Source organism: Pezoporus occidentalis, unplaced genomic scaffold, assembly GCF_034315485.1.
Source record: "Pezoporus occidentalis ecotype Australia unplaced genomic scaffold, CSIRO_AGI_Poc_V1 ctg131, whole genome shotgun sequence".
In the NCBI taxonomy this organism is placed as follows: domain Eukaryota; kingdom Metazoa; phylum Chordata; class Aves; order Psittaciformes; family Psittacidae; genus Pezoporus; species Pezoporus occidentalis.
This window is the reverse complement of record NW_026913115.1, coordinates 2,274,308-2,296,324: the sequence shown is the minus strand read 5'-3', so window position 1 is coordinate 2,296,324 and position 22,017 is coordinate 2,274,308. Positions and strand designations below refer to the sequence as shown.

The window sequence follows — 22,017 nt, the reverse complement described above, 5'->3', positions numbered from 1 at the left end:
AGGAGAAGCGGAGGCTCAGCCCGGCGCTTTCCTCCTGAGGAGATGAGGGAGGCGCGGCTGGGCCGGAGCTAGCGCGACCCGCGCCTCATCCCCGTTCCCAGCCATCATGAGGGAAGAGGGAGAAGTCGCAGCCCCCGCGGCCGCCTCCCACCACGGACCCAGCCGACCCCCGCAGCACTGCCAGCAGCTGGACGGCGGCGGGGCGGCTGCCCCCTGGCGCTGCCCGGCGGCGGACGCAGTCTGGAGAGCCTGCGGAACGGCTACGTGAAGAGCTGCGCGACTCCCCTGAGGCAGGACCCTTCGAAGAGCTTCTTTTCCCTGCTGCTGTTCCCAGCCGCCACCTTTTCCACCTCCTGCCGGGCTCTGCTCTGCCTGTGCGCCCTGACCGCCGTTGTCCTTTCACTCCTGGCCTTTCAATCCTGGGACAGCGACGGGGGTCAGCAGGACGGGAGGAGCTGGCGGAACACCCGGGCTCTGCACGCCTTGCTGTGCCTGGCCCGCTGCCTCAGCCCCCTCTTCAGCATCGCCTGTGCCTTCTTCTTCCTCACCTGCTCCCTGGCCGGTGGCAGGCGCGGGGAGCACGGCGGCGGCACGACCCGCTGGTGGCTGCTGGCGCTTCCCGTGTGCTGCTACTCTGGGGACTTCGTGGCGCTGCAGTGTCTGGTGCCCGCAGAGGGGCACGAAGAGGAGTCCCAGTCCCCCGCCGAGCAGCAGATGGTCCTAGGCAGGCTCCTGACAGTGCTGGGCTCGGTGGCAGCGCTCACCCTGCTGCACAGCTCCCTGAATTTGCGCCGGAGCCTTCTCGTCTTGGTCTTCTCCAGCTTGGTATGGCTGGTGTCGCTCACCAGCCTTCCCTGCGTGTCCCCCGCCCTCAGACCGCTGCTGGCCGGCTCAGTCGGGGTGGCAGGCTGCCTCCTGGCACTCTGTGGCGGGGAGCACGGCATCTCCCCTCAGAGACAAGGAGCGCACCACCAGCATCATCACCACTCACGGCTCCCCAGCGTGGAGGAAAAAGTGCCTGTGATCAGACCCAGGAGAAGATCTAGCTGCGTATCCTTAGGGGAGACTTCAGCCAGCTACTATGGCAGCTGCAAAATGTTTAGGAGACCCTCGTTGCCTTGCATTTCCAGAGAGCAGGTAGGTGTCTCCGAAACTGGAAGAAAAAACTTTCTGAGGAGTGAGATCCACTCGCTTTCCTAACCGCTGTATGTGTTTGTGCTGGACGTCTGGCTAACTGACAAGCTCCTGTTAGAGGAATGTTAGTTCCTTAGCGGGTTTCTCATCTCGGTTCTGTAGAATCGATATAATACTTTATGTCTCTATAGAAGCTAAGCAATAATAATGCTTGCTATAGCTCGCTCGCTTTTTGTACGATCTTAAATATTAAAAAGTAATACTTATTGATTGGAGCAAAACCCCAAACCAAACATCTTCAGCTATCAGCTACCTTGTTATTTTGATTGCTTCTTTTCCAAAGCCCACCTCCTCCGCTTCTGACAAACTTTAAGAGAGAAAGAGACCACAGCTTTCTAGCTGCTCTCAACTGGTTCTTCCCGCTTTCTGTCGACAAAATGATTGTTAAGTGCTTAAGAAATACCAGGTTTTGAGGGACATGATTTATCAAATGGTGGTGTTGTCTAAGTAGCAGCTGTTCTGCCTTGCAGATATCCTTGTCTGTCTCTCTTCCTCGTTTCACATAAATTAACACTGGGTTTGAGTTGGTGTGATTTAAACTCCTTTTTTACTGAAGAGAGAGCTGTTCAGTAGAGTCTGGAGGGATGCCCGAAACGCTCAGTTTTCTTGAATGGAACTCTGTTGGTTTCTACCTCCCGGAAAACTTTTCAATGAGTCTTGTTTCTTGTAGTGTAAACCCCGAGAGGGGGAGTAGTGGGGGAGAGGGGGCGAGGTTTGTTTTTATTTGGGAACTTGCAAGTGAACTGCAGGAACATCGAGTTGTGTTGTCTGTGGAACTGGCCCGAGGCTGCTGCAAGTGAATTATCAGCCCGTTATAGGAAGGAGAATAAGGACAGTGTATTCATTAAACTTGCGAACGAACAGTTTCTGGGAAGTGATTGTTGCTACAGAACCCCCCATCTACTACTGTTGTGGCTGAAATTGATGGCTACTAAATTAAATTTTCTAATTTTCCTTTGACATATATTCCGTAATGCACTTGATGCGATTGACTGTGAGATAGGTGTGAGAAAATACGAGGTGAATCTGAAACGGTGGAGTAGTTTCCGAGCGTTTCTCTCCCTGCACTTGCACGATAGAGTAATACAGTGGTAATTGTTTTTGCCTGGGAGGCTGAAATGCAAGTATGCTGTAACAGGCTTCAGAAACAACTCATTCAATAAGTTTAAAATTATCAAATGCATACTATGAAAGACACATTAAAATATTGTACTAGCAGTTAAGATACGTAGGGAATACTGTATAATAATTTACTTTCTCTTCTGGATAGTGAGTATTCTCTTTTTTCCTTTTTTCTCCCCCCCCCCCCCATTTGTCTGCAGTATGAAACTCCCAGAAAATACATTTTCATTAACGTTCCTAGGTGATAGAAGATATTTGTTCTCATGCAAGTTACTAAATGCTTCCGTTGGTATTTGCCTCACTTCCTGAAGGCATGCACATATTTCAAGTTAAGGCATTTATTATTCTTTAAGCAACATCATAAACGTCAACCATAACTGAAGACGTAGAATTTATTGGCAGCACTTAAATCATACGTGTTCGTAATAAAACGTAACTGTTTGGTAGACTTCCAGAATTTGATATCTTTGTTATCTCTAGAAATGAACAGAAATAACAGAGATCTCAAGTTCTTTATTTTCCTAATAGTCTGGTATGCTTTACAATAAATATTTATGCTTTATTAAGCACAGTTTAAATGAGATTCATAGATATGTGTTTTGTGCAGTATTTTATATATGATTTTAGAAGGATAACACAGGTGAAATCTTCCAAACTCTTGTGTGACTTGGAGAGAGATCAAACATTGCAGAGCTGATAAAACATCGATTGTTTGGGGGTGGGGGAGAGAGAAGTAAGCCCATAATGTGTGACTTTATTTGAGTAAACACTACAAGGTTTTTATAGGGTTTCCTTGAAGCAGAGGGAATGTACACACTTGATGCTTTTCATAGAACATTTATGGTGTAAATATTCTTTAAGGACTAATTGGATATTTTGTAATTATTTATAAAAAAAACTACAGTGTTTCTTTTCCAGTATTAGTATTTTAAGAGTGAGTTTAATGAGCATTGTTTGGAAGATCAGTGGAATACAAGGAATGTGCTACAGGTTCATTATGACAAGAATATTTTGATGACTGAGAGCTAAGTTGCTACTGTGATTCCATTAGATATATTTTCTATGATTGTTGTAAACCTCTTGTATGTAGAGGTTTGTATGAACCTCTGCAAGCAGGGGCATATTAAGAACAAAAAAAATCCAGATGTATCAAATCATAGAATACCAGGTGGGTAGGGACTTCAAGGATCATCTGATGCACCCTTTCCTGGCAAAAGCACAGTCTAGACGAGGTGTTCCAGCACCCTGTCCAGCTCAGTTTTAAGTGTCCAGTGTTGGGGAATCCAACACTTCAACACTTCCCTGGGGAGGTTATTCCAATGGCTGATTGTTCCAATAGTGAAAAATCTTCCTCTTGTGCAGATTTTAGTTACTCTTTGAGGAAAATAGGGAATGCTAGTACTGGCCTGAAGTTTTTGGTTATTTGTTGATTTGAAATTTTGCAGACTCTTTGTCTAGTTAAATACATAAGAAAATAATGATATCAAGTTGGCTTGTATTTCATTAATAAGTTCAAGCCAGCAATTCTAAGGGGTCTGTGTGCATGCGGTGGGGGAGAAGAACACATGACAGAGGTATGTACGACCAGCAATGAGCGCACACTGGAACTGGATGGAGCTATTGCTGTTTTCTGGGGTAGAACTGGAAAGAGGACTGTGAGCAGGATCCTGTAACCACAATGTAGTTTGAGGTGGGAGGACAGAGTCTTGAATAGATTTTTGATGCAAGTATACTTAAATGCTGTTGTAAAAGTACATAACTACACAGAGAAGGAAGCAATACCACTATGATTAAGGCTAAAAATTATGCAAATGCAATATCTTTTCTGAGTTCTATCATATTAATACTTCTGCTCACAGAGATTCATATGATTTAAGCAGTAAATGGGCTTTTTGTATTCTTACCTCAGTATTCATCTTGGCCCTAAAGAGGAATTGCTTATTAGCAGTGTGACTTCAGTTTTGATTGGCAGTACAAATTTTGTGTAGGTGATTGCAAGTATTAATTGGATGCAATCTATTAGCTGTACCTACAGCTGCTGGTATCAAAGAGATTGTCTTCATTGACAGTTGCATATTTAGCACTGGATTTCTATTTTTTTTTTCCCCACATGAAAACCAAATCGGAATTTGGAATCTACAAGGTACTTCTCACTGTTGGAGATCTTGTAAGCACTCTGTATCAGAAATTTTTTTTCCTTGAGTAAAGAGTAGGCCTTTGTAACTAAACACACAGGATATTTGGCCCAAACAATCTGCAAGCAGAGCTGATAATTTTCCTAGTTACCGGACTCGGCTCAAATATAAAAGTGGCTGGGATATTTCATGGATAAAGACTGCTTTCATGTTGCACACTGTTAATTACAGGAAGAATCGTCTTGTGGTTAGGTTGTCAGATTGACTGCCACCTCTCCCCAGTTTCTTTCGCAAGCTATCTTGTACCTTTGATGCATTATCATCTAGAAAGATGAGGACTCAATTTCAAGAGTCTATAATATTTATGTAGCTTGAAATTAATGCTATTCCCTATTCCCAGACAAGTTATTTCTGTCTGTTACTTATTTTTGAAACAAATTATACTCTGTCCTTAAGTACTTGAGGTATAAACTTTCTAGTGCAGAGCCTGTCTGTTAATATGCATTTTATAGTGTCTTAAAATTGTTAAATTCGGATACAGTTTGCAGCCTAGAAACACATCAGCCTTTACTTGCTGCTTGCAGCCAATAGCATAAAATGTAACTCTTCTTGCTGTGTATTTGACAAACTAGCTCTTTGAAATGTCAAATGTTCTAATGATTACAATGACTGTTGCCACAAGTGTATAGGCATGTCAAAGTTTGTTCCTGTTGTTAACAGACTTTGTATCTCTTCGGGTTTTATTGTTTGTCTCATGGAGAAAATCAAGGTAGAAATGTGGGTGTGCTAAGTTGTGAATGTAGTCAGTTTCAATGGAATACAACTGAGTGTGGAATTTAGAAAAAGAAGGATTACACGGTGAAAGGAATAGTCTTGGAAAACTGTTTCTGCATCTGTATTTGGGTTTTATAGGATGTCTGGTTCTGTCTGACCTTGACAAAATGTTTTGCACAAGGTGAAATGTCAAACGAGGCTCTTGATACGAGTTGCATCCTTTTTTTTTTTTTTTTTTTTTTTTTTTTTACTTTTTTTTTTTTTTTTTTTTTTTAAAATCCTGAAGTTATATTCCTGAGGTATTATAATGCAAAGAAAGGATGATTTGGGCATGGTCTGCCCATAGATACCAATGGTCAGCGTTCAAGATGGTGTCCTCTGTCAAAGTGACCAGTCGGTGTAGCAAAGGGGTTGACTGTTTCTGCAGGTGTGGTTTCCTAGAAAGATAATGTAAAAGGAGAAAGGAGGAAGACAGCTGCTGTGGAAATGATGAAGAAATTTGGAGGAAGATGAGGGTGGCATATTAAAGGGATGGCCAGAGTGTCAGTATTAATGAAATGGAGAAAGTTGGGAGAGAAGGTTCCAAGAACTGTGTGATTGGCTGTGTCAAAGAAAACTAAAGGATTTATTGGATAATGCACTAATTTTCAGCTTTGACTAGGAAGACATTTGAAACTCATGAAAGAAGATTTTAGAGATAAGGAAAAAAGGTGCCCAGGAATGTGTCTAGAATAGCAAAGGGAATAGCCTCCACACTGTGGTCTGTGAACAGTACATTCTGTAAAGTTAAATATGAAATGAAAGAGAAGTACAAGGAGTCAGGTATATTTTCTCACGGGAAAAAACCTCATCTTTTGAGACAGTGTATGTCTGTGTATGTGTATGCTTGACAGTACTATTCTAATAGTTGAACTTGACCAACTGAACCGATTCAATATTATGGCCTCAGAAGTTTCAAAGATAACAAATTCCAGCAAGTTTTTTGGAAAAAGGTGAGTGGGAAGTAAATGGAATATGCCCTAACACAGGGCAAGTCTGCAGTGTGAGCTGAACTCTTAGAATCCACATGAGAGTGTCTCTCATGTCATGAGTGAATACCAGAATCAGGGGACAGGAATTCTGTTAAAGCCCATGCCTTATTTGACAATTGATACGAAAATTGTATTTTTTTAAAAAACTTTTTTCTTCTGGCTTTGGATACCTAAAAATGAAAATTTTGTGCAGCCTTACCTTTGTTCAAACGAATCTCTGAAGAAAACCAAGTATAATTCTTGAGTCAGATGTTCAGATACTAGTTGCTGAAGATGGAATAAAGTAGATCTTGTACTTTTGTGCAAAGATGAGGATTACAGGCAGGGGAACTGGGAGATGTAGCCTGTTCTGTTTTTGATAAAATATCTTGTTGGGGAAAACTGATGAGAAACTTCTGCCTGCCAAATGAGAAGGGAGGGAAGGCCATGGGAAATTATAGCCATAGAATATTTTGTTGAAATCTCTTCAATTTTTCCATTATAAAACTGTGTGGAGAGACAGCCAAAAGAATAGTTTAAGATGAGAGTAAAGGGGACTGAAAGGATACAGTTTTCACCGTGACTTTTTCATTGGGTGAAAACAATGCTTAACAAGATAGAAAGACACAACAGAATAAATTCTAATGGAAAAAAAAAAATAGTGGCACTTTTCTGCAACTCGGTAGCAGGCACTATAAAAGTAAAAAAGTGAGGGCTTGCATTGGTAAGGGCAGACTGTGTAATGTATGAGAGAATGTTAGCAAAGCATAAAGAAGATTAGTTACTTTAAGGATCTAGTGGAAATAAAAGAGTACTAGGGGCTTCCAAACAGACAGGAACCACAGATGTTAATAAATTAGAGTTCACAGGGTAACCAGTGAATCGACAGATGATGGTGTTTGGGAATGGGAAGTGTCACAGAAACATATTTGAAGGGATCTGTCCTTATGGAAGACCAAGTTAAGTGAATGGCTTTAGTGATGAGTGTGACAAAATAATGTATTCTAGGAACTAGAGATGGCATAACAGCAAATGACTGCTGAAATAAAATTATAGTTTTCAGAACATTTCTCCTTTGAAAACAGACCGTGCAGCTTTGGGAAAGGACATAATTCATACACATGGACAGGTGGTGACCAGAAGTATGTTTAGATGTGATGGGCCATCCCTACTTCTTAGCTTTTAACATAGCGTGTTCTTTTGAAACAACTGCATATTTACTGGGATCGGGACAGAAAAGGGCACAGATATCAAAATATTTTTTTTATATCCTTCTGTGTATTTGACAGTCCAATATTTATTAAAACCAGTGCTGCTATGCAGAACAATCATGAGTCCCAGTGCTAACCTCACTGGACAAGAGGTGTAGAAAAAGCTGGCATATTTCCAATTAAATGACTGATTGAATGGTAATCCTGACAATTTTTTTTTTACCCAGTACTGAGTTGCAAACCCAAGTACCTTCACTAAGTTAAAGGCATAATTGCAGCAAATGTTCCATTTCTTGTTCATTTGATACATGAAAGTGTGTTTTATGAAATGTTAAAATGATCTTTTTCCTATATAATGTAGTAATTTAAAACTATTCAAGATACCACAGAAAATGTACCATGTAAAGCTGTATTTGGGTGCTTTGGATTTGGTTTTGAGAGATCTTTCCCCTTTTATGAGGAACATTCCAGACTTTTTGGTATGATTAGCAATATAGGTATGTTGGTTTAGCTATATCCACATTGGTAAGAGCAATTGAGAAATACACATGGGATTTAATCTGGGATGAGTACTTTCAGTATGTCCCAAATAAACAGTGCTGATCCCCCACCCCAAAGGAACTGTGCCACTGTTAGGTGGTGATACAGCAAGCCTGTATTACACCTGCCTGTTGCATCTCTTGTCAGTAAGGTTTTATCAGCAAAGTTCATAATACAGAATAAACTTTTCCAAAAGCGTGTGCAGTTTAAGGTTTGCAGAGGTAAGTTTTATCAGCTTTTATTGAAATAAAACCTGAAATATGACTCTCTGCATAGGCACTATGGTATTAGAGTGTTTCTTTTAATCTTCATTATTAAAAGTCATGTTACATTTTCTTTTTTTATTAGATTAAACCCCTTTAACAGGATAGGAGATAACTAGAGGCTAAAAATACTAGGCTAACTGTTAACACTAAGAGGATTAGCATGATTTGTGTTCCAATGTGACCCAAAATTAAAGGCCTGTATTTACATTTAGGGTATTTTTATTTTTCTTAAGAGTCAGTTTGATGTTACAGATTCAATCGCAGCATAATTTATATGGAGGTGGGGTTTTTTTGTTTTTTTTTGTTTCCCCCCCCCCAAGCATTGTTGTGTGATACCTGTTTGCCACTTCAGGAATATAATTTTGTTCCTTCTGTCTAGTAGAGTCTCTTAAAGGAATTCTAAATTTCTGGGCACTCTTAAATTATTAATATAGGACAAGAAGTACAGGGTGTTTTTATGACCAGGTATCACTGAATTTTTTCTAGTACTTTCTGGCTCTCCAGAACAGTTTATCCTTTCACACAAACTACCGATGCACCTGCTGATTTTCAATATTTGATGACTGATGAACACTAATCTTGTTATCCTCTGTGAGAGACTTCTTGTTACCAAGAAACCTTACGATATTCATGCTTTACAGAAGTGGATGGCCTTTGAGCTGGGCTTGTAATTGTGGAAGTGAACTGACATTTGTGAGCTTGCTCTGAGGTAGGGATTGATCTCTGTATTTGTAAAACATTAGTAGTAGTTACTAAAATTCAATGTTGTGTATAGTTTAATGATGCTAACTTTAAAAAGAAAGGAATATTTTTGTGAGAAGCCTTAAGTGATCATTGTCTTGATTAATGCCTGCAATAGCCCTCATTTCATTTTGTTTGCCACCTAGACAGTGTGATGTGTAAATGCACTCACAGGCTCTTTGAAACCCCTCTTGCAATTCCATAGTATAGTACACATTCTCACCCCCTTAGAATTATCCTTGTTAGACAGTACGAAGTTAAATTTTAGTTAAACTGCATTTTTTGCAGATACAAGTGGTTTTGGTGGTCTTATTAGTTGATAGTAGGGGAGGGAAAATTGCGTTGAAACCCGAAGGTGGGATTACGAGACTGAAGAAGTTTAGATCCTGCTGTGCCTGTGAAATGCTATCTGCTCTGGCACTGCCCTGAAGGAATTGGCTCAAACAGGAAGAATTAAAAGCACACTCACAGAGTTTTACTCTTTGCTAGTTGGACCTGCAAGAAACAGGATTTTTTTTTTGCTCGGGGAAAGGTGAATGTTGATCTGGGTTATACTTTTTCCATTGAGATTGTCCGTAGACCAGTGCACTGAAACACAGATGTACCTACAGTGTATTACTGTTTATAGAGTGGTATTACTGTTTATAGAGTGGGTTAAATAAGCACAGACATTAATGATGACAGTGGCTTGGTTCTTCCTAACATCTTAGTATAGGATAAAGCAGTATATTTCACATCTTAACAAGCTTGTGTTGTCCACCCTGTATGTGTCCCCTTTCTGTCCTTATTTCAACTAGCTGCATTTTCAGGGCAACATAGTATCCTTTTGGGGATCACTGAAGCAGCTTCCAAAGCAGTTTTCAAATGAAATTAGCAATGGTAGAATTTTAGTTCATGATGCATACACATGTTTAACTAGGCATCTTCTAGTCTCTCTCTCTCTTTTTTTTTTTTTTTTTTTTTAATAGTAAGAAGCTGAGGAATGTTACTTAGGATCTCTCTAATGATTAAAGAAATGTAGTATGTCTATCTGAAGTTAAAATGAGTGATTACCATAATGTAAATGACAGATCTGTGCTGCTATGGCAAAGCATAGTTGAAAGTATTTTGATTACAAATATCTGTTAACTTATTTTTATGCAGTTATGGCAAGCATTCATTAGAATCTGTATCAGGATTTCCTACTACTTTTTATTCACCATAGAATGTTTCCATGCCATTATACTATTGAAAATCTGATTTTTCCTTCTCTTTGGGGTTTCTGGTTGAACAAATTGGTTAAGAAAAAAGAGTTCATGTTAATGACCAGTCTTTTTTGTCATTGCTGTAATTATTTTATTTTTCGTAACTGCCACCCTGTTTGTTACATTCCAAATGATTTTTAAAGAAGCTTAAAAATAATAGGTTTGTGATTTTCTGTGATGTCAAGATGAAAATAAGAAAACAGGAGTAGCTGAGTGGAGGCAGATGCTGGCTATCGCTTTTAAGTGTGACGTGTTTTCAAACCCCTGGGGACAATGACCATCATATCGGAGACATGTGCAGAATATTCTGAAGAAGAAAATAGTACTTCAGTCTATATGTGAAGGGTAGTATTTTTTTAAATGAAGAAAAATAAAAACTAGTTAAAGGGCCCTAGGCCTCAAACAATCTTGTTTAAAACTGAATAAAACTCTGTGCTTGCATATGAAATTTGAGTAACCCAGCATTAAAGATAAAATTTTAAGACAAATTTATTTAGAAACTGATGTTATATCTGTAAGTATGAAATTGACAGCTTGTTCAGGGAAGTATCTCACAACTTTAGAAAAGGTTTAAACTGTATTTCCTATAATAGTGATGCCATTTCAGTATTAACTGCAAGAGTCAATGCGGCTTTAGTAATAGACCTATAAAGTTACATAGTTAGCCTTATGTATTTTTTCTTGTATAAGACTAGTTGCTAGTTAGAATCTCATTGCTAAAGATTTGTAAATCTTCTGTACTTTTCTTAACACTTATTCTAGTAGGAACTCCCTAGAGTCAGCAGAACACTTAAGCTTTCAAGTGGAAAAGAACATGTGTTTTACACTGTTTAAGGACCAGGATTATAGTCCTTACTTGTTTAAATATTCACAGGGTTTAATGTAATTTATAACTTTAGTCCTCTAGTAGCAAGTGTTAACAATCTCAGATGAATACATTCTTAAAGCTGTGTTCCTTTTACCTGACTGGTGATGGACAGGGTTGGTGTGCCTTTAGAAAGCATGTCTTAATTTTTAATTATTTGAGCCTTGAAAGGACAAGAAAAATAATTTCACAGGAGATTAGTGTTCAATAATAAATTGCTTACTTGTTTGCGTGTGGTTTTTTCTTCTTTTTTTTTTTTAATATATATTTTTTTCTCTATTCTGTCCTTATCTGTTCTTATTTTTACCGTAATTTTACCACCTCTTCCTATCAGTGTGTTCTTTCTCTTCCTACCTGTTACAAGATCAGTAACCTAGTTTGGTCCAAAATTACAAGTATCTTTCAGCAAAGGCATTAAAATGGTCTGGCTGAAAACAGTTAATTTTTTTAGAAACCTAGCAATCAAATTATTGTTTTTTAAAAAAATGTAGAACATTTAGTAACTTATGTTTTGTAAAATAGAATAACTAGGTCTTTGCATTTACAGCATAAAAATGTTCCTAGAATCTCTTACTTCAGTGCCATGTAAATGTCCATTATTTAAAAGTTATACACAAGTAGACTGACTTTGAAAAGGTGTGTCACACTCATACAGACTTTATCTTTTACCTTGATACTAGACAACATTGTAAAGTTCTTTGTTTTCTCACTTTGTTCTTGTAGTTCTGCAAGTTAGATGCAAGGCACTTATTCACCAGCTTCATTCTGCATAAGCACAATTGCAAATTTATTTTTAAGATCTGAGTTTGTAGGCTTTTGTAGTTAGTAGCTTTTTCTTTGCTGCCCAAAGACAATCTGTATATCTTCCCTAGTTGCAAAGCTCAAAACAGCCTTCTGTTTATTTCCTGGATAGAGCGGACAGAGGTTTTCCAGGTGTTTGTTTTTTTTTTTTGTTTTTTTTTTTTGTGTGTGGGGGGTGTTTTTGTTGGTTTTCTTTTGGTTTGTTTTCTTAGAAGACTAAGCCATTAGCCATCTTGTTTATATTTTGCCTAACACTTCTCTATTGTAAGCAAGTGATGAGGGAGAAATAGGAGTAATATTAGCTCAAGTGCTGCAGTTGTAGCCAGAGTAGATGGCTGACCAGTGCTAAGAGGGAATGAACCATACCTGAAAAAATAAATGATGAACATCTTACTTCCTTTTACTTCTTCTCCATTCAAAATAGAGGGAAAGAATTAGAGGATTTGTATTTGGCAATGTACCTTCCTGGGTTGTTTGAGAGCTACAAGAAAGCTTTGCCTGATCTTTATAATACTGATGTTCAAATGAACAAAAATCTACAAACTTAATTGAGGCATTTCATTCTGATTACAGTGTGAGTTGTAACAGGGTCAGTAAGAGCAGAGGCAGTTTGAGCTTTATCTCCAAGAGCAAGCAAATTTAACTGGACTTCTTCAGATTTTTTTTAATTTTTTTTTTTAATTTTGAACTTTATTTCCAATGTCTGAGTAATACTTTGGCTCAGTGTGTCTGTTAGATTACCAGCTCTGTCTCAGGTCTGTCTTTTTTTTTTTTTCATCAGCTGTGCTTCACTTTTTGAGATGTTCTGCAGTGGTACCCCTGCAGATTTCAGGAAGAGGGGTAAACCAAGAAAAGCCAGATTAAAAAAAGAGCCCGAGTTCCCTGCATCTATCATTATGAGCATCATTTGGGAGTTGTCTAGCTTGGTGAACAGAGCTGTACTTTTCTTCTTGTGTCCCAGTCAGAGTATAGGAGGAGGCAGCTGGAGTTTTTGTATGTTGTGATGGTGGATCCTGTAGTTGGTGGATTGTTATAAAACAGATAACAATTCTGAGCACTGCAAAAATACTCAATCATCAGTATTTAGGTAGACTTCCAAGCCCTGTAGAGGCTAGCTTTCTACTCAAAATGATGTTGTTAGACATCAGTCACTTAACTGAAATGGTTGTCACTTGGTGCCTGTGCTCATATTTAGATCTAAGTATTTTTTAGTGGTCTCTGACAGAACTTGTATGTGGATGTTCTTCCACTTGGTTCTAATCCAGGCATCTAAAACCTCATTTTTCCAAAGGTGTCTTCAGCAACCATTTAAAGTTTCAGTTTTGGAGAACCTGTCTGAACTTTGGATCCCATAACCTAAAGCTGTCATGTGGCTCATGATTACTCTCAGGACTCCCTGATCCATTGCTGAATAGATTTGAAGTGGCAATCTCTTATAAGCCAGCATAACATTGCAAGAGTAGTCTCATTACACTGTGCTGGTTTTCTTCCTTCCCCTACAGTGATATTTGGGTTCCACAACATGCCTTATGTCATCACAGGTTTTCTGCCTATAGTTGCCTCTTCATCCCTGAAACTTCCTGATCTCTTTCTTGAATTTACATGACCACATACTAGACTAATTTTTTTCTTTTTTCTTTTTTTTTCTTTTTTTTTTTTTTTTCCTGAGCAGCTGGCTTTTCATTCAATTGAGGGAAATAGTCTATTGGTGAAGAAAACATTTCTTTTTCTCTGCCTTCCTACCTATTATATGCCTACTGCAACATCAGAACAAAAAGGAATGCAGGTGTATGGGAGGAAATGGTGCAGAGGGAAACTACTAATAGAGTAGAAAAGCCTGCTGATGGGAACATCTGCATGTATAGAAAAACATCACTGAGATGATAGCAAGTAGTTAATTGCTGACTAAGCCAGAGCATCAGTCATTTTGTATAGATACATAGTCCTTTTTTTGTTTCTTATTTTCTGCATTAAGTATAGTTGCCAGTGCTTACCTGCATGCTGTTTCTTTGAGTTTTAACTCGGGCCAGTTGTTTGTCTGGACCCCTGAGTCTTTGGCCTAAACCCTCACATTTTATGTTTTGAGATATGAATAAGTTATGATACTAGATTTGGCCAAGAAGGCTTCCCAAGAAACTGGAGAATCCATGAGGTATTTGAAAGAATGAGCCTTCCAGTTACTGGAAAATCAAGACTGGTTTAGATCTCTTTTTAAAGCAGTTCTAACTGGCATCCTGAGTTAGTAAGCTTTTCCAAGAAGTCCGTAACATCACCTCATATTTGCACCTTCACATTTTTGATACCTACTTCTCTTTAGTGGTCAGGAAGCTGCTGTGACAGGTTGTCCTGGCTGTCGTCTGTCTTTCAGAACACTTTGGGGGATTTCCCACTAAAAATTGTGCTGAGTAGATGAGTCAGTGAAGGTGGCAGACTCTTTTCAGCAGTAAATTTCATGCACATTTTGCCTTGGTGAAGCATTGCCCAAAATTTTTAAGCAAAATAATTATCTTGCCCTTTTGCTTTGTTTGTGCCCCACAACCATTCCATAGTACAGAAAAACATTTGTTTTTTATACCAGATAAGCACCGATGTCAGCACGTAAAAGCTCTGTGCTGGAAATAGTTTGTTTCATGTTTATTCATGTCCTGAAATGACCAAATTCAAACCAATATTTAAAAATAACTCATAAAATCATTCTTTGTGCAATATATTTAGAGAAAGGACATAATTTGCATTTTTCTGTTTAAATTAATATGTGATAAATTTTATTTGCTCTAGAATCTGCAGTTTCTGTGCGAGATAGCTCACTGATGAGATCCATGCTCTCCACATCTTTTCAGCTCAAAATGAAATTTTTGTTTTCCTTGTTGTATGCAGTAACTGGTTTGTGATACATTGTTAAAACATGCTTTCTACTTATATATGAATACACACCTATTTGAAGTGAATGACAAGTAGTTTGATAGATCCTCTTGATGTTTGTATCTAATTTACTTTGGCTAGAGTATAAAATCGGGAAGATTCTGGAACTATAAAGTTAAAATCAGAGCTACAGATAATTCCATGTTTGTTTTTTTTTTTCAAAATCTGCAGGTGACTAGTTGTTTTGTTTTGTTTTGTTTTCTTTTTTAAGTTTAATTTGTGGCAGACACTTTCAGTAGCACAAATGCAAATTAAAAGATCTGTTACATATATTTTAATTTTAGAAGGTATTTTCTTTCTTATGTTTTCCTTAATTAAAAAGACAATGCAGTGTAGAGAGCTACTGCAAAGGTGTGAGAAAATTAAAAGTGTATATACAAAACGTCACTGTAAAAGTTAATTTATAGATAGGGCAGGTTAACTGCAAAGATGTTAGTCAAGGGTTAAGCTCAGTACGTTTCGCTGGCTGCTGAGTGAAACAGGATGCAGTGACTACATTGTCAGACTGCTGGTGTGAGTGCAAACAGATGAGGAAATGCTGGATCAGGCACTTCAGCAACTTGGGCTGTTACCTAGGAAACTGCTTGCGTCATACTTGCCAGCAATTAGCTTACAGTTCTTTTATTTTTGATAGTGTTGCAAGCTGAACTCTACTGTTACAAAGGAAAAGACTGGCTTCAGCTCAAACTGTTCAGTTGTGACTGTGGCTGTGGCGCACAGGAGAATTTGCAAATTGCTACTTAAGGATAAATTGAAAAATTATTTAAACTCTCCAGCCTACTTCCCCAAATAACATTGCAGTTGTGCTTGATTCTGAAAGACTTATAATCAAACTTTTTTGATCTGTATGAAAATGATCTTCCTTAGTTACCATAATTAAGTACTGTGGAAGTTTCACCTGTTTGATGCCACTGTCTTTTCCAGCAATTATACTGAAGTATTCTTCCGTGTTACTTATTAAAACATAGTTTTCAAAATTAATGTTACCTGAGGTTTAACCTCTAAAGCAAGTGATTGTCTTTCTAAATACTTTATTTCTGCATTGATTAAAATTCAGAAACTTCCAGTGGTTACCTAGTCATTACTATAACCCAGTTAGTGTTGAAAGGTGTTTGTGTTTTATCTCAGAAAATCATCATGTCTTCTGCATTTCACTTAAAAACTGTAAACAAATTCACAGTAGGTGATTTAATATTGATGTGTGTTATTATTGTGGGTATTGCCTTATGGCTAACTATGGCTAGTTAGTTTTTAGGGAAAAGCCATGCAATGACCAACAGGTTAAACCAAAAGTGTTTGTGTTTTTACCTTTTTTTTTTTTTTTGTTACGTAGGCAAACACATGAATAAACTTAGATTTTAATAAACTAGTATTATAGTACATAGTTAAAGGCTAAACTTGTTAACGTGTCAAGGTTAATACAGAGTATGCTTGTGTTCCTATGATTGTGTGAAACTTAGTTGAATACTTTTAAGCATTTGAATACTAGGATTTTCAAATTATTTTGGAAGAATTCTTCTGTATAAAAGCCCCACATTTTTTTTCTTGTTAAATGAAAAACTTTGACAGATCATCTGTTAGAGCTGTGTTAGTATCAGAAGTCTATATGCAAAGCTCCTGGAGAAAAATTTAAAACAACCAAGCAAGTCACCAAATCTTCCCACCCTCTCAAAACCCCTGAAGCAACCCTCTCTAACAACTAAAAAACAACTCCAAACCAAGCTCCCTATCCCACTCCATCACCATTCCCTCCTCCCCTCCCCCCCCCCCCCCGAATGTAAGGCTTAGAAAGATTGCGTATCTCTGCTTCTGCACATTTCTGATAGATTAACTTGGCTGTAAGACTCTGGCAGCCCATATATTTAAGACATTTTTCACGATGTAGGCCAGCGTCATCAATGGTTAGCTGGTCACTGGGGTTGCATTCCAAATGCTGATCACTGTCTATATGGTCTGGGATCTTTGTATGGCATTGTCTTCAATTTTATTAAACAAACAAACAAAACCTACACCAAAAAAAAACAAATAAAGAAAAAAAAATCATGTGTGGGTGAAGATGCACCCACATCCCAATAGCACTGGGATGGTATTTGAAAGGAAGAGTAAATGTGTTCCTGCTAGTTCAAAATAGCTTGACTGACTTGTCCAACCTCACAAACACATCATTGAATGCGACCCCTGCATGGTACGTGCTTTATCTGGTATGTATTCATATTAGTTCAATTGCAAGTTATGAATTTTTACCATTGAAGTCAATGAGTATTGGGATTTAAATATTAACACAGCAAGCTCTGGAAATCACAATTTTTAACTGTGAATTTTGTCTTGAATCTTCTTTATCCCTTCAGTTCTGGACATTAAAAGGGAGGTCATGGTGTCATTAGGTTGCTGCTGGGTTCTATGACTGTACATCCAGTAACTTTGCCATTTTTGTTAGGGCAATGCTGCAAGTTATGTACTAGAGTCACAGATTCACAGAATGGTTTGGGTTGGAAGGGATCTTAAAGCTCATCTAGTTCCAACTCTCTGCCAGGGGCAGGGACACCTTCCACAAAGACAAGGTTGCTCCAAGCCCCATCCAACCTGGCCTTGAGCACTGCCGGGGATGGGGCAGCCATAGCTTGTCTCGGCAACCTGTGCCAGTGCCTCACCACCCTCACAGATGCATTAACCATGTTGAGTATTTTGTTTTATCCTCATTTAGTATTTTAGCCTGTAAGCCTTGTCAGTTTTCCTTCAGTGATGTAAATGGGAATTAAATCATAGAACCGTAGAATCGTCAGGGTTGGAAAGGACCTTAAGATCATCTAGTTCCAACCCCCCTGCTGTGGGCAGGGACACCTTACGCTAAACCATGTCACCCAAGGCCTCGTCCAACCTGGTCTTGAACACTGCCTGGGATGGAGCATTCACAACCTCCCTGGGCAACCTATTCCAGTGCCTCACCACCCTAACAGGAAAGAATTTCTTCCTTATATCCAATCTAAACTTTCCCTGCTTAAGTTTGAACCCGTTACCCCTTGTCCTATCACTACGGTCTCTAATGAAGAGTCCCTCTCCAGCATCCCTATAGGCCCCCTTCAGGTACCGGAAGGCTGATATGAGGTCTTCACGCAGCCTTCTCTTCTCCAGGCATGATCGCATACTTTTTTTTATAACTTTTGATATTGTCTAATGATCCGAATTTAATCTTCATTCTGGCACTTTTTAGCTATTTTCAAAGAGCTTTTATGAGCTGACAACATTCAGTTGTTCCTTTTTGAATGTCTGTACTGATATTTGGTATCTATACATGTTTCATACAAGACAGTAGTAACAGATTGAACTGCAGCATTGTAGGACACTGTGTGGCTTTTTAATCTTTCAGGCACTGCAGTAAGGGACTGCATTTTTTTTTTTTTCAGCAAAGTTTTTGAAGTTTTGTATGATTTCTCGGGAAACGTTTGGTTTATATCTGTTGAAGTCTCCTTACTTCCTAAATCCACTTTTCTAATACTGTATGTTCTGTAACTTTTAGAACCAGGTAGATGGGTGCTATGAAGGAGAAAAGGGATTAAGGTCTCTTCCATCTTCTTCTGGTTTGATTTTTAAAAACAAATCAGTAAAATGTTATTTGCAACTCTTACGCTAGAAATATTTTGTAGAAAATTCCGCTGAAAACATCAAGAAAGTGTCTGATAGTCCATTGCTTCTTTATGCATGTAGCTAAAATGGCCAGCAGGCAGAGCACCTTGCATAGATAATTTTATTCATCAGGAATATTTTCATGTTTTTCTGTGCAACACAAAGGTTTTTTTTTTCTTTGTTTTATTTTCTCATTATATAATTATGTACCTAAATGATCATTAGAATCACCTAAGATGGGCAATCTTTTAAAAAAACAGTATTATTCCCATTGTCTAATTTGAATAGCATTTTTCCAAGTATTTTTATTTTAAAACCATCTTTGCCAGTAATGTATGGTATTTTTTGTTGTTTTTGTTTGTTTGTTTGTTTGTTTGTTTCTGTGTCATCATTAAGATCAATAGATGAAATGATGTAGACTTACTTCTGTTCACCAGCCCCGTTCTCCTGATATTAAAATCTCCTTTCCTGTGAATAGGAAGTTTCTCTACAGCTCCACCCTAGGACATCACAGCTTCAGCCTGCAGTAAACCTCTTTGGGCTTCTTTGTTTGTTTTGGATTTTCAGAGGGTAACAGCTAGGGGAAATTACGGAGAGGAATGCCTTAGCCATCCCCAAATTTTTCTGGCATGTTGCAAGCTTCCCTTTACTATTTTGTGATTTTCACTGTTTATTTGTTGTCCAAGTAAGTAACTTGTTTCCAATCTCTTCATTGTCAGGCTTTCTGTCAGTGTTTGGTATCCACATAGAATTTGAGTCCTTAATCAACGGAATGTAAATTTCCTTAAAATCCTGTGGAATGGAGAGCATGTTTCTTCTTTTCATTGCCTTAGATTAGTTCAGGTGATTATTCTCCATCTTCATACATCCTTATATTTTTCTTCTGGGGTAGTTTTTTTATAAACATTTCTGACTTAAAACATTGTCCTCTGTGCACTGTAGGTGTTTAGAAGAAATGTTTTTTGCTAAGATGCACCTTGGAGGCCAAGACTTCAGTGGCTTTTGAAGTCAAGTGATACAGTGATATCAGTAACTTTTCTATACCTCCCTACTTTTATTTCATTTTAGAATGGTGAGCTTCTGTATTTCTGTCTGATATCTTCTGTTTTTTTTCCCCAGTCTTTCTCATTGTTCCTTGATATTCTGGTGGTTTCCTCCCCACCGGCTTTATTTTTTTTTTTTTTTCCTGATAATACCAGCAGCAGAGCTAACTAAAATGTGTGGTGCAACAGCAGCTTTTGTGTACTGGGAGGCAAAATTGCAGTGTAAGTCCTGATTAAAATTTTGAGCTCTCAGGACAGAGCATGATAATTTTCTGATGCTAAGAACTGTGTCCAATTTAAAGCAATTGGTATGTAGGCACAGAAAAGGAAATTTTTTATTATATTTTATTTTATTTTTTGACCTTTGGACATATCCTTTCTAATCTGAATGCTCCTACTCAAATGTTCCAATTCCCTGAATGCTTTGTGGCACTTCCACTGAAAGGAGTGGTCCTTCCCAGCACCGCCTGCTCATTCCTGCCCTGACACCGTCCCCTTTTGTGCTGACACAAGCATTCATGAGATACACAGTGAACTAAATTGGGGAACTAATCCATGTTAAAAGTAATCAGTTCTTTTTGTAGCTCCTTGCCACGTGTCTGCATGAATGCTTTCGCTGCATGAGGGAGGGAGTGAGACGGACGGGAATGAGCAGCTGAGGGAAGGCAGGACTGCTCCTTTGTTGTTGCAATGCCAAATTGCACTGATTTAAGAGAACTAATGGCACTGCAGTGTAAAGAATGGATGTGTTAGAATGTCCCAATAAATCAGTCAAAATAGCATCCCCTCACACGCAAAAGCCTCTATATTTTTCTATGACTTGAGTGTACTATACATTCTGTATTTGTCTGCTCGAGGATAAAGGAACAGAATACTTCAACATTGGATAGCAGAAATATGGCAAATAGGTACTTAAAATGCCAGATATTAAGCAATTCCAGTCAGGTGTGGTATCATGCCGGCATATAACATTATACACAAAGTTTTCACAAAAGACCTTGAATGGAAAGGTGCAATTTGGATATTTAAGTTAGAGTTGTACAGTACATGGGGCAGAGGGTTCTTTTAAAAAACAACTTACAATTGTGTGTTAACAGACAAAATCATACTGCATTCATATGCGAGAACAGAATGAATGGGTAGAGGACACGTGAATCAGGTTCTTCCTAGTATCTGGGTATTTGGCACTCATTGAAAACAGTGCTTTGTTTTTGTGAAAATTCTTCATTATTTTCAGAGTTGAGTAAAATGAAATATCATAAAACTGTAATAACACTTTTGTGAGTCACCTTATGAATCTTGGACTCTCATCAATCCATCGTGCTTCCACCTACAGGACTAAATATGTAATACCATAGAAGAGGTATTCTGATGATTTTTCTGCCCACTTCTTTGGGGGTACCTGAGATTTACAATAAAATAAGTTGCTGAAGTTAGGAAACTTCAGTCCAGCCCTTTGCAGTAACCCTTCTTGGCTCTTAATTTTCATGTTGCTGAAAATTCACATGTGATAGCAACAAAAAGGAAAATGTGATTAAAATGACAGGGGTTTTCTTAATAGTTCAAGACCAGACTGAATTTCATGGGACAAATAGGTCCCATGACTTTGCTCCTGCCAGCTTCAGACTTCTATCAGGTTTACAACTTCCTATAATATGAAATTGTGCAATCCAATCATGTAACTTATTCCTTTCATGATAACTCATAGTATGTGGTATGTTCATTTTATAGAGGTGTTTGCTTCTATCTTCTGTCCATGATCCCAGTACTCACCAGTGTAAAAGGCATTAGCCACAATGATTATTATTTGCAGAAGGGGTAGGGAGTGGAGAAATGGAAGCAGGCACACCACATGTCCCATTTCAGCTTTTGAATAAATTAATCTGCTGAGGAGTACCCACAAATGACATTAGGCATCTGTTTATGTTGTGAACTTTTTGAATTTTCTTCTACGAGATGTTGGAGGTTTATGATGAGAGAGAAGATGTTGTGAAAACACCTGCAGTCCTGCTGCTTTGAGTTGTCAGCTCTATCCCTTTAAAAAATCTGAAATATTAGATCTTGCATCATACAACTAATAATGTTTTTCTTATATATGGACACTTTCTCATCACATATTTTATTTTATTTAAATAATGTTCAGGATGATAAAGCAGAAGTCTGCCCTTAATTAAGTTCACATTTTTTTAAACCAACAAAAAATGTGAATTATAAAGATGCTTGGCAAAGATTTAACCCAGGAGGAGTGAGAGGGAAGTGAAAGGAATGATAAATTTGAGAGAAAACTTTAATCACATAAAGTAGAAACACAGCTATAAAAGCATAAGGTTTGTAAGTAAAGCTTGATGTCATGCCGAGTTTGCTTGATAATTTTTTTTTGTCTTCCACCAGTTATTCCTAGCCAGAAGATGGAGTTACAACACTACTATTGTTGTTATTTATTATTATGTCAAAATAAGGATTTAGCAATTCTTAGGGCTTTATCTACTTGATAGTGATTGTAGAAGATAATCTGTTCTAGATGA

General features: G+C 38.2%; 1 protein-coding gene across 1 annotated transcript in view; it reads left to right on the top strand.

Annotated features, from left to right (window-relative positions):
- The first annotated feature begins 6 nt into the window (after positions 1 to 6).
- Positions 7 to 22,017, top strand: part of PDE3B (phosphodiesterase 3B) — a 93,830-nt gene continuing 71,819 nt past the window's right edge. The window contains 2 exon segments of the mRNA XM_062608896.1: positions 7 to 212; positions 215 to 1,137. Of these exon segments, the coding sequence (XP_062464880.1) occupies positions 107 to 212; positions 215 to 1,137 (1,029 nt within the window). The 5' untranslated portion in view covers positions 7 to 106.